Below are 13,731 nucleotides of genomic sequence, written 5' to 3'. Positions count from 1 at the left end.
TTTAGTTAAAAATTAATTTGAGTCGGAGTGCAGAGCGGAGCTGGAGCAGTCACAATTGGTGCCAGAGTGGAGCTGGAGCAGAGCAATTCAAAAATTTGATTGCTCCGAATCCCTGCTGCAAGACACATTCATGCCCTAGTAGTGGCATCTCGCTGTATTTCTTAAAGGGGAGATGATACCACAGTCATATTGGTACCACAACAACCTTCATCTCCCCAGGCAATACTGACCCAAACTTTGTGTGAAATCTATGAGAGTCCTCCATCTTTTTCCAGGTTCCTCTTTTCAGAGGATCTCATTATCTGTGATGAACCTGAGTCACCAATACAGGGAAGGTCTACCAGTGCCACTGTGCTGGTACTGCTGCAAAAGCAACAAATTTAGATTTGCTTATGTCTCCAGCTTTTGGTACTGGTTAGGACATCAGAGGCTCCCCTCCTTAGCTCTGGAAAAGATTCATTAGACTTAGAGATCTTGGTACAGGGATCCATCCCGGGACCATACTATCTTACCCACTTGAGTCCCTTTCATGAAGAGGATCTTAGGGGATCTCCTAAATATCACAGGCCCAGAGATTATGATTATCATTGGTGTCTCTTCCATTATTGCCTCCCCCGTGCAGTTACTGGACGCATGGGGCCACTAGCACGACCAGCTCCATTGGATGCCTAAAGAAAGCACCAGCACCCACCAATACCATACCAGATACCAGCACTTACAAACTGCCCTCCAGTACTGCACACATTGATGCCACACACTTCTCTGACACCAGACGATATACAGGAAGGGAAAGAATCTCAGGCTGAGGAAATCTCACCTCCATCTATAAAGTAGTGTTCTTGTCCTGACAAGGGAGTAATGCCACTACTGTGCTGCTTCACTGATGATATTAAGATCTTTTAGGACTGCATGAAAAGATTAGCAGACTGTCTTCAAATCCCACTGAAGCAGTGGTTCCCAAACTTTTTATCTCGCGACCCCGCCCACACACACCCCACCCCAAGCCATAGTGCGGGGCTATGGTCAGTGCCCCGGTCCTGGCCAGGGGCCGAGGCTGGAGCTGCTTGGCTGTTTTGTCTACTTTTTGTTGTGAACAAAATAAAACAAGTATTGCTGCTGCTTCAAATGGATTGTCCGAATGGGATTCCACTCCTGGTGCATATGTGCCCTCATATGCACAAGATTGGATTCTTTTTGGCTGGCGGTGTCCATTGGGGTTGCAACTGTGTCCTAGATGTCTTTGTACCCCCGGCATAAAGGGCAGAGTGGGCCCAGTGATCCCCCAGTTCCTTCTTACCATCCATGGCCGTGACACGGAACCTCTGCACTGTCCACTTATTCTGTGCAGTGTGCAATCTCTTATTAGGCTAGTCAGTAGTAGCTAGTTAATATAGTTAGTGTAGTTAGTATAGTTACAGTTTTTTTCTTTAATGCCTGTTGGTAAGCAAGCAAATATACAAAGAACCCCCCCAAAAAATAATTTTTCTGCTGGTTTATGGAATATCCCTGGTACAGAGACCTTAGGTACTGTGGCTGAAACAAAATCCGTAGTATTTAAAACTTTCCCCTCTTGTGAGGCTGCTATCCTGCTCAGTAATGGACACTCTAAGTGCCTCTTTTGCCTCAATAAGGAATAGACACCTGACAGATGCTCAGTCTGTCACTCCTTCTCCAAAAGGACACAGAAAGTGAGTGAGGCCTCCTTCAAGCTCTTTTTTACTGGAGTGCTTGATGAGAGCCCCTCCAGAGCCTAAGGTAAAAGATCCCACCAAGTCTGAATAGTTACTTTGGGCTAGTGTTCCTGTTAGCTGCAGCTCAACACTGAATTCCTGGGCTCATTGTTCATTGAAGGGATTGAACCCCTTGACTACTGATTATGACAGCACAGTCAAGATCTCCTCCATCCAGTCATCACCAGAAAGGGTTAGGAAGGAACATCGCTTCCAGGGCAAACATAGATACAAGTCACTCGCTCCGATGCCTAGTAAAATAAGACAAATGATGTCTCTGCCTCCACTCCTGTCCCTCAGTTGAAGAGCAGCTCATGGCCCAGATGGCAGACACTTTGGAGATTTCGAGGGATGTGAGTGCAAGAAAAAAATCCTGCAAATTACTGGACATTCTGCACTCTTCCACACCTAGAAGGTTTGCCATGCCTATCAATGAGGGGTTTTTGGAACTGGCTACGGTTTTGTTGCAGTCCCTACCACTCTTGGCATCCCAAGAAAGCTGATGGACATAATCCAGTTCCACCTAAGGAATCTGAATATTTTTACAACCACCCAGTCCTGGGATCATGGGCAGTGGCAGCAGTGCACAAAAGACCAAAACATCAAGGGCCACCTCTAAAGATGATTCCAAGAGAGAAGGACCTTAAAAATCCTGACCTGCTTGGCAGAAAGATCTACTGTTCTGTTAATCTCCAGATGCATATTTCTGTCAAAATGTGACTCTTTGAGCTAGGATGAGGTATCATAATTCATAGAGAAACTTCCATGGGAACATAGGGAGGAGCTAATTTCTCTGGTTTCTGAAGGACAGTTCGTGGCCCAAACATCTCTTCAGGCTACTCTAGATGCCTCTGATGCTGTGGCACATTCATTAACCACTTCCATAACTATGGGCAGGGCTTCATGGCTCCAATCTTCTGGAAAACCCAAGGAGGTGCAAACAACCATTGAGGACATCCTGCTCAAAGGCTCTGAACTATTTAAAGTGAAAACTGATGAACTCCTTCCTTTATTACAGGATTTGAGAGCTGCTTTCCACTCACTGGGCATACAACCCTAAGGAGGAAGCAGGACAGACCCCAAAGCTTTGCCAAACAGAGACCCACTACCTCTTGTTATAGCCTGCAGAGACTGTAACGGAGGTCTCCTGCCTCTTCTTCCCCTGTGACACACTCTGTGTCTACCTCACAGGCAGTTTGATGCCACTATAGACTGCTGATCACAACCATCTCAAGACTGATGCTGCCAGGGATCAGACCAGCAAGAAACAACTGCTGGCCTGCTCACTGACTAACTGTGCTGATAGGCAACCAATACTGCCTTACAGTGTTGTTGAGTGTCCAGAGCCACTGATTGGCTTATAAGCCTGTCCCCCACAGCAGGTCAGTGGCTGCTCGGCGTATATCATGCCCGCAGCTGCGCTTGCCCTTGCTCCAGTCCCTGCTCCAGCCTGCTTCCAGTCCCTGCTCCTGCTCTGCTCCCCTCTGGCTTCAGCTCTCAGTTCTGCTTCTGGCTTACAACTCCAGTTGACCTTCTTGTTCCGGCATTCTGATTCTGTCTCTCTGGTACTGATCTCTGGCTTATACTCTGCTTTACCCCCGCTTCTCTCCCCACAGCTTTGGCATTTGGTTTCTATCCTTTGGTATTCACCCAGCTCGTTTCTTGGATTCAACCCATCCTGGACCCAGCTCTAACCAGTAGGCTGAATTCTTGTTTTCACCTCTAGGCCTGACTGCCCACGGCCAGTCGGCAACAGATACCCTGTTCCACACCCTTTTGACAACTGTCTTTTTTTATTTTGGGGACGTTTGGACCTGGATCACCTCAGACCAGCAGATTCCTGGAAATTATAAACTGGATTTTCTATCCAATTCCAGTCCCTTCTTACCCTGCACTCTCCTTCATGCTTCCTTTTCAGGGACTCTTCTCATGAGATACTGTTAAAACAGGAGTTGTGCTCCCTTTTGGAAGAGCTGCCCTTCAGATTCAGAGATCAGAGATTCTACTCCCATTATTGTTTAGGTCCAAGGAAAAGGAAGGCAGGCATTTTAGACTTGAGATATCTCATCAGATTCATCCTCACTGCAGGTTCAGGGTGGCAACCCTGAATTTATCCCTTTTTAGCAGCGTTATCATCCTAGACCACCCCAGTGGCTTTTTTCAGTGGTCTCCTGCATTCAGGCCCTGCCCTCTAATCAGATTCCTCTAAAGTCCCACCCTTTCCAGGGCAATACCCCATCAAGTTCAAGCCTCAAATTTGAAGTGCAGGAGTCTGTCAATACATGGTCCTGCCCTTTGGTTTCTCCACCGCACTGAGAGTATTCACCAAGTATCTAGAGGTCATCGAAGCCCACATAAGAGGACATGGCATTCTGATATAACCATACCTAGATGGCTGACTGATCCAGGTGAAGTCATCTCAGAAGTTAACCAACTTGATTTGTATGATCTTAGGGATTTTCATTACCCTGGGGCTCAAGATTAACAAAGAAAAATTCACACTTTTACTGATCTAAAGCACAGAATTCATAGGAGCTGTGTTAGATCTGAGGTCAGCTATCTCATGCAGGAGAAGTTCCAGACTATAATGGGTCTCCTCAGTCATCTGCAGGCTCACCCAGAGATGTCCGCAAGAGCATGCCTTAGAATCCTGGGTCACATGACCTCCTGCATCAGTGTCACACAGCATATGAGACTATCCAGCAAGTATCTATCCAGCAGGCACCACATGGCCGTGAAGGTCCCATGAGAAGTCCTCTCCTCATTGGATTGGTGGAAGGATCTTCTTCACGTGTGCAATGGAGTACTCTTTTCTGCCCTTCTGCCTACCAAGATACTGGTGATGGATGCTTACTGGGATGAGGAGCTTATCTGGACTCACTTCAAACATAAAGCCTTTGGGTCCTGTCCCTCTCCTTTCCCCTATGGAAGCTCATCTTATCATAAATGTCCTGAAACTCAGAGCAGTATGTCTAGCATGAATGGCATTTCTGTTCTTGTTACAGGGATCTACGTTCCAGGTGATGATAGACAACACCACAGCCATGCATTATGTCAGCAGACAAGGGAAGAGCATAGTCATGTCCACTCTGCCAAGAAGCCATCTGTCTCAGGCTGGTGCATTCATTATCAAATCACATCAGAGGCTCTGCATCTTCCAGGCTTGCAAAAAACTCTAGCAGATCAGATCAGCAGAGAATTCACAGCCAACCACGAGTGGACTGACAAAGACTTGGTTCTGCTGAGCATCTTTCACATATGGGGGTGCCCAAAAATAGATCGGTTTGCCACCGACCAGAACAAGAAATGCTATGCAGTCTGTTCTAGAGAGAGTTCAAGCCCAGGCTCCCAGTTGGGTCCTTCATCCTCTCATGGGCGCCAGCATTCATGTATTCCTACCATCCAATCCCATTAATACCAAGTGTTCTGAGAAAACTCGGACAACATTCAGCTCAACTTGATCCAGACAATTCTGGTACTCAGATCTGGTGAACACGTCAACATAGCCTCTGAATATATTACCTAGTCTACCTAATTTGGCTTTGAAAATGGAGGTCAGTTTTTGTGCCCAGATCCAGCATGATTACATCTGACAGCCTGGGTGCTGTCTGATTAACTCCCTGCAGAAGAAGCTGTTCAGCTGAAATCCAGGGCATTTTGATATATAGCATTCTGGTATTCAGCAAAGTGGAAGCGGTTTTCTATTTGGGCAGGACGACGTCTCCTGACTCACATGAAAGCCCCTGTTTCTGCTATTCTGGACTATCTGCTAGCCCTAGAACATTCAAAACTATCTATCAGCTCCATAAGAATACTTTTAGCAATATCTGCACATCATCCTCCAATTCAGGGTCATACCATATTTTCCCACACTACAGTTGTTTGTTTCTTCAAGGATTTAATTCATATGTTTCCTTCAGCCCTCTCCTTCCTGGGACTTCAACATAGTATTAATTGGTTTAAAGGGCCCTCCTTTTAAATCCCTAACAACCTGCTCTTTTTACCCTCTATCTGTGAAGTTTGCCTTTTTAGTACCCATAACATCAGCTTGTAGAATAGGGAAAATTCAGACCCTTCTGACTGGTCCACCTTACTCAATGTTCCATAAAGACATGGTGACTCTTAGGCCTCACCCCAAGTTTCTGCCTAATGTTGTTTTAGATTTTAATTTAAGTCAGTTGATTCATCTCCAAGTTTTTTTTCCCCATGCCTCACTCAAACCAGGGAGAAGCCAAACCTGCACATCCTTTATTGTGGTCAGGGCTCTTTCATAGTACCTGGACATAATACAAGATCCTTCAGGAGCTTTCCCATGCTCTTTGTAGCCTTCAGAGATAGGATTAAGGATCAAGTTGTTATAACTAAAAAGTTGTCTAAATAGGTATCTAACTGTATTATATCATTTAGAGATCAGTCCACCAGAGTTTAGACAGCTTCTGCTGCTTCTCAGAGAAGCACCTTTGTTTCAGAAATGTGCAAGGTGGCTAAATGGGGATCAGTCCACACTTTTATCCAATATTATTCCTTTGTTGAGGCTTCAAGATCAGATGACAGACCTGACAGACCTGTCCTGAAATCCTTATTTAAATAGGACTCCAAGCACTCACCTTCTAACTATGAGATCACTGCTTGCTAGCCACCAGAACTGGCATCCATCTGGCCAATCACTCTACGAACAGTTACTTTACCTTACAAGATGTGTTGTTCACTTGGATTCCACGACCCACCCTCCTTCCCTGCTTCTACAGAGTCCTATGGCTGTAGGATTCAGTATCATCAAAGAAACTGTGGAACAGTTGGGCCCACTCTGCTCTTTATTCCCTGGAATGGAGGGGCACAAGGACATTGATGGCACAGCCATGGCCCCAGTGGTCACTGCTAACCAAAAGGAATTTTATTTCAGGAATTGGTACATGTCAAAAGAAGTGGAAACCATGTGGACAGAGCATCCCAAAGAATCACACGTACTGTGAAGAAAGTAACCAAACTTTTTTGGTAGGAAAATACAAGGAAAATAATTAAAAATGTCAGACAAGTTTGGCACATCCTTAAAATGAACATTCCAGTTGAAATCCCAGGTTTGAAAAGTGATGTGTAGAGACTTGTCACTAGTAGGTCTGCTTTTGATTTTAAAAGTTTCATTGTTAGATCTTTTTCCCTAATATACACACGTTCTTTTGTAGAGTAAGAACATGATCCTGGATCAGGCCTTTAAATATATAACAGAAATGAAAAGGCAAAATGATGAACTCCTGTTGAATGGAGGGAACAATGAACAAGGTAAGTATGAAATGTGGTGAAGGTTCTTGAATTTCCCTTTCTCTTCCACTGCGGTAATGTGGCACTGGGTGTACTGTATTAGATCAGTGCTGTTTTTTCCCACAACAGTGAATTAATACTCTCCTCTTCTTACTAATCCAGTGAGGATGTGGAACATTGACATGACACCACCATTGTTCCCATCCCGTGTTCTTTTTCTCTGCTACAAGGCAAGAGCTTCATCCCTGGAACATTAATGAATTAATTGTGTTCATTATGCAGTTCATTCCTGTCCTCCTTGGGTAGTGAGACTAGTAATGAAATCAGCAATTCTTTACTTCAGCTGGATCAACAAACTGGGGAATCCCAAGAGTTTATAAGGGTGGAGAGGAGAAATGGTTGCTTAAGGTAACTTGAAAACAAGAAAGTTGAGGCATATGCCCTACTGCACATTCTTGCATTTAACTATAGCAAATTGAAGCATCCCCATCATGGTATACTGTCATTGATAAGTTTACACTTAATGCAATCATTTCTACAGATTCCATTTTGAGTTGTTTTAATTTGACTGCCCTAATATCTGTTGCCTGTAAATTAATAGACCAGAGTAATTAGACCAGAGAGAGCTAATATTTTGCCAATCTTTTTAAAATGGGTAAATGGGGTGACCTGGGTAATTATAGGTCTGTCAGTCTGATGCTGAGCCCAGGCAAAATAATGGAGTAGCTGATATGGGACTTGATTAATCAAGAATTAAAGGAGACTAATGTAACTAATGCCAGTCAACATGGACTTATGAAAAATGGATCCTGCAAAATTAACTTGGTATCCTTTTTTTTTATGAGATTACAAGTTTGGCTGATAAAAGTAATAGTGCTGATGTAACATACTTATTCTTCTGTAAGGTATTTAACTTCGTACTGCATGACATTTTGATTAAAAATTAGAAAGCTATAAAATAAACATGCTACACATTAAATTGACTAAAAACTGGCTAAGTGAAAGGTCTCAAAATGTGACTGTGAATGGGGAATTATCATTGAACAGGTGTGTTTCTAGTCAGGTCCCTCAGAGATCAGTTTCTGCTCCTATGCTGTTGAAGATTTTTATCAATGTCCTGGAAGAAAACAAAATCATCACTGATAAAGTTTGCAGATGACACAAAACCTAGGGGAGTGATAAATAGTGAAGAGGACAGGTCACTGATACAGAGTGATCTGGATCGCTTGTTAAGCTGGACACAAGTAAACAATATGTATTTTAATATGACTAGATGTAAAGAATACTTCTAGGAAGAAAGACTGTAGGCCATACTTACAGGATGGGGATTCTATCCTGAGAAGCATTGACTGTAACAGAGGTATGGGAGGTCATGGTGGATAATCAGATGAACATGTGCTCCCAATGCAATGCTGTGGCCAAAAGACCTAATACGATTCTTGGATGGATAAGTAGGGGAATATCAAGTAAGAAGTAAGAGGTTATTTGGCTGCTGGAATTCTGTGTCCAGTTCTGGTGTCCTCAGTTCAAGAAGGATGTTGATGATAAATTGGAAAGGGTCCAGAGAAGAGCCACAGAAGAGGAGAGCTGGCTGTATTTTAAAGAATCCTTATTGAGGTTGCAGGAACAAACCATCCCGATGTGTAGAAAGAATAGTAAACATGGCAGGTGACCAGTTTGGCTTAACAGTGAAATCCTTGCTGATCTTAAACACAAAAAAGAAGCTTACAAGAAGTGGAAGATTGGACAAATGACCAGGGAGGGGTATAAAAATATTGCTCAGGCATGCAGGAGTGAAATCAGGAAGGCCAAATCACACTTGGAATTGCAGATAGCAAGGGATGTTAAGAGTAACAAGAAGGGTTTCTCCAGGTATGTTAGCAACAGAAAGAAGGTCAAGGAAAGTCTGGAGCCCTACTGAATGGGGGAGGCAACCTAGTGACAGAGGATGTGGAAAAAGCTAATGTACTCAATGCTTTTTTTGCCTTTGTCTTCACGAGCAAGATCAGGTCCCAGACTACTGCACTGGGCAACACAGTATGGGGAGGAGGTGACCAGCCCTCTGGGGAGAAAGAAGTGGTTCAGAACTATTTAGAAAATAGATGAACACAAGTCCATGGGTCCGGATGCACTGCATCCAAGGACGCTAAATGAGTTGGTGAATGTGATTTACAGAGCCATTGCTCGTTATCTTTGAAAACTCAGGGCGATCAGGCGAGGTCCCGGATGACTGAAAAAAAGGCTAATGTAGTGCCAATCTTAAAAAAGGACAGAAGGAGGATTCAGGGAACTACAGGCCACCTCAGTCCCTGGAAAAATCATGGAGCAGGTCCTCAAGGAATCAATTTTGAAGGAGAGGAAAGTGATCAGGAACAGTCAGCATGGATTCACCAAGGGCAAGTCATGCCTGACTAACCTAATTGCCTTCTATGATGAAATAACTGGCTCTGTGGATGAGGGGAAAGCTGTGGACGTGTTATTCCTTGAATTTAGCAAAGCTTTTGATACGGTCTCCCACAGTATTCTTGCCAGCAAGTTAAAGAAGTATGGGCTGGATGAACAGACTATAAGGTGGATAAAAAGTTAGCTAGATTGTCGGGTTCAACGGGTAGTGATCAATGTCTCCATGTCTAGATGGCAGCCGGTATCAAGCGGAGTGCCCCAAGGGTCAGTCCTGGGGCCAGTTTTGTTCAATATCTTAATTAATGATCTGGAGGGTGGCATGGATTGCATCCTCAGCAAGTTTGCAGATGACACTAAAGTGGGAGGAGTGGTAGATATGCTGGAGGGTAGGGATAGGATACAGAGGGACCTAGACAAATTAGAGAATTGGGCCAAAAGAAATCTGATGAGGTTCAACAAGGAAAAGTGCAGAGTCCTGCACTTAGGAAGGAAGAATCCCATGGACTGCTACAGACTAGGGACTGAGTGGTAAGGCAGCAGTTCTGCAGAAAAGGACCTAGGGGTTACAGTGGACAAGAAGCTGGATCTGAGTCAACAGTGTGCCCTAGTTGCCAAGAAGGCTAACGGCATTTTGGGCTGTATAAGTAGGAGCATTGCCCGCAGATCGAGGGACATGATCATTCCCCTCTATTCGGCATTGATGAGGCCTCATCTGGAGTACTGTGTCCAGTTTTGGGCCTCACGCTACAAGAAGGATGTGGAAAAATTGGAAAGAGTCCAGCGGAGGGCAACAAAAATGATTGGGGGGGCTGGAGCACATGATTTATGAGGAGAGGCTGAGAGAATTGGGATTATTTAGTCTGCAGAAGAGAAGAATTGAGGGGGGATTTGGTAGCTGCTTTCAACTACCTGAAGGGGGTTCCAAAGAAGACAAATCTTGACTGTTTTCCGTGGTACCAGATGACAGAACAAGGAGTAATGGTATCAAATTGCAGTGTGGGAGGTTTAGGTTGGATATTAGGAAAAACTATTTCAGTGGGAGGGTGGTGTAGCACTGGAATGTGTTACCTAGGTAGGTGGTGGTGGAATCTCCTTCCTTAGAGGATTTTAAGGTCAGGCTTGACAAAGCCCTGGCTGGGATGATTTAGTTGGGGATTGGTCCAGCTTTGAGCAGGGGTTTGGATTAGATGACCTCCTGAAGTCCCTTCCAACCCTGATATTCTATGATTCTTAGTGATTAAAGGATTAGAAAACATGCCTTACAGTGTTTCAGAGTAGAAGCCGTGATAGTCTGTATTCGCAAAAAGAAAAGGAGTACTTGTGGCACCTTAGAGACTAACAAATTTATTTGAGCATAAGCTTTCGTGAGCTACAGCTCACTTCATCGGATGCATTCGGTGGAAAATACAGTGGGGAGATTTATATACACACACAAAGAACATGAAACAATGGGTTTTATCATACACACTGTAAGGAGAGTGATCACTTAAGATGAGCCATCCCCACAGTGGGGGTGGGAAGGAGGAAAACCTTTCATGGTGACAAGCAAGGTCGACCATTTCCAGCAGTTAACAAGAACATCTGAGGAACAGTGGGGGGTGGAGTGGGGGGGGGAGAAATAACATGGGGAAATAGTTTTACTTTGTGTAATGACTCATCCATTCCCAGTCTCTATTCAAGCCTAAGTTAATTGTATCCAGTTTGCAAATTAATTCCAATTCAGCAGTCTCTCGTTGGAGTCTGTTTTTGAAGTTTTTTTTGTTGAAGGATAGCCACTCTCAGGTCTGTAATCGAGTGACCGGAGAGATTGAAGTGTGGATCTCTTGTGTGGACTGGTCCAGGCTGAGGTTGATGGTGGGATGGAAATTGTCCCCTAATGCCCCTACTCTACTTGCGCTACATTGATGACATCTTCATCATCTGAACCCATGGAAAAGAAGCCCTTGAGGAATTCCACCATGATTTCAACAATTTCCATCCCACCATCAACCTCAGCCTGGACCAGTCCACACAAGAGAGCCACTTCCTGGACACTACGGTGCTAATATGTGATGGTCACATAAACACCATCCTATATCGGAAACCTACTGACCGCTATTCCTACCTACATGCCTCTAGCTTTCATCCAGATCATACCACACGATCCATTGGCTACAGCCAAGCTCTACGATATAACTGCATTTGCTCCAACCCTTCAGACAGAGACAAACACCTACAAGATCTCTATCATGCATTCTTACAACTGCAATACCCACCTGCTGAAGTGAAGAAAAAGATTGACAGAGCCAGAGAGTACCCAGAAGTCACCTACTACAGGACAGGCCCAACAAAGAAAATAACAGAACGCCACTAGCCATCACCTTCAGCCCCCAACTAAAACCTCTCCAACGCATCATCAAGGATCTACAACCTATCCTGAAGGACGACCCATCACTCTCACAGATCTTGGGAGACAGGCCAGTCCTTGCTTACAGACAGCCCCCCAACCTGAAGCAAATACTCACCAGCAACCACACACCACACAACAGAACCACTAACCCAGGAACCTATCCTTGCAACAAAGCCTGTTGCCAACTCTGTCCACATATCTATTCAGGGGACACCATCATAGGGCCTAATCACATCAGCCACACTATCAGAGGCTCGTTCACCTGCGCATCTATCAGTGTGATATATGCCATCATGTGCCAGCAATGCCCCACTGCCATGTACATTGGTCAAACTGGACAGTCTCTATGTAAAAGAATAAATGGACACAAATCAGACATCAAGAATTATAACATTCCAAAACCAGTCGGAGAACACTTCAGTCTCTCCGATCACTCGATTACAGACCTGAGAGTGGCTATCCTTCAACAAAAAAACTTCAAAAACAGACTCCAACGAGAGACTGCTGAATTGGAATTAATTTGCAAACTGGATACAATTAATTTAGGCTTGAATAGAGACTGGGAATGGATGAGTCATTACACAAAGTAAAACTATTTCCCCATGTTATTTCTCCCCCCCACTCCACCCCCCACTGTTCCTCTGATGTTCTTGTTAACTGCTGGAAATGGCCTACCTTGCTTGTCACCATGAAAGGTTTTCCTCCTTTCCCCCTGCCCTGCTGCTGGTGATGGCTCATCTTAAGTGATCACTCTCCTTACAGTGTGTATGATAAAACCCATTGTTTCATGTTCTCTGTGTGTGTATATAAATCTCCCCACTGTATTTTCCACCGAATGCATCCGATGAAGTGAGCTGTAGCTCACGAAAGCTTATGCTCAAATATATTTGTTAGTCTCTAAGGTGCCACAAGTACTCCTTTTCTTTATGCCTTACAGTGATAGACTCAAAGAGCTGAATCTATTTAGTTTAACAAAAACGTTAAGGGATGACTTCATTTACAGTCTATAAGCACCTACCTAGGGAAGAAATTATTTGAAAATGGGTTCTTCAGTCTAGTAGAGAAAGTTTTTTATAACCTGATCCAATGGCTGGAAATTGAAGCTAGACAAATTCAGAAGGGAAATAAGATGTAAATTTTTAATAGTGAGTATAATTAACTGTTGGAACAATTTACCAAGGTTTGTCATGGATTCTCCATCACTGGGAATATTTAAATCAAGATTGGATGTTTTTCTAAAGAATATGCTCTAGGAAAATTTTGGGGTAAGTTCTATGGTCTGTGTTATACAAGAGATCAGACTAGATCAGGGGTCAGCAACTTTTCAGAAGTGGTGTGCCGAGTCTTCATTTATTCACTCTAATTTAAGGTTTTGTGTGCCAGTAACACATTTTAATATTTTTAGAAGTCTCTTTCTACAGGTCTATAATATATAACTAAACTATTGTTATATGTAAAGTAAATAAGGTTTTTAAAATGTTTAAGAAGCTTCATTTTAAAATTAAATTAAAATGCACAGCCCCCCGGACCGGTGGCCAGGACCCAGGCAGTGTGAGTGCCACCGAAAATCAGCTCACGTGCCACAGGTTGCCTACTCCTGGACTAGATGATCACAATGGTCCCTTCTGGCCTTGGAATCTATGAAAAACCTCTCACAAATTTCAGAATTAAGTGATCTCATTATAAACATTAGGGGGGTTCTTCCTATGGGGCTAGTCTGGGGCTGCTGCCTCTCTACTTAAGTATCTTGAAAGTTAGTAGCCTGTTTTTTAGGATCCCCCCAAAAATCATGTTAAAATATTTTGCTTTTGAGAGCAACCTTATAAAAGTAAGCACTATAAAACAGCAACAGGTACCATTGAGTCATCCTTTTACTGTAATTTGTTGTGGTCTATGATTCTGTTTGTCCCTGCAGACTGTGCTTTTAAATGGCTAATTTCAACTTGAAAT

At 43.7% G+C, this 13,731-nt stretch overlaps 1 protein-coding gene across 2 annotated transcripts in view; it reads left to right on the top strand.

Moving 5' to 3' along the window:
• USF3 (upstream transcription factor family member 3) overlaps positions 1–13,731 on the top strand; it is a 106,038-nt gene that overhangs the window by 82,539 nt on the left and 9,768 nt on the right. For both annotated transcript variants that reach the window (XM_038399188.2, XM_038399197.2), the window contains one exon: positions 6,914–7,010. In XM_038399188.2, the coding sequence (XP_038255116.1) occupies positions 6,914–7,010 (97 nt within the window). The remainder of the gene's footprint in view (positions 1–6,913; positions 7,011–13,731) is intronic.

This window comes from Dermochelys coriacea, chromosome 1, assembly GCF_009764565.3.
Source record: "Dermochelys coriacea isolate rDerCor1 chromosome 1, rDerCor1.pri.v4, whole genome shotgun sequence".
Classification (NCBI taxonomy): domain Eukaryota; kingdom Metazoa; phylum Chordata; order Testudines; family Dermochelyidae; genus Dermochelys; species Dermochelys coriacea.
This window is presented reverse-complemented; position numbering and strand designations above follow the sequence as displayed.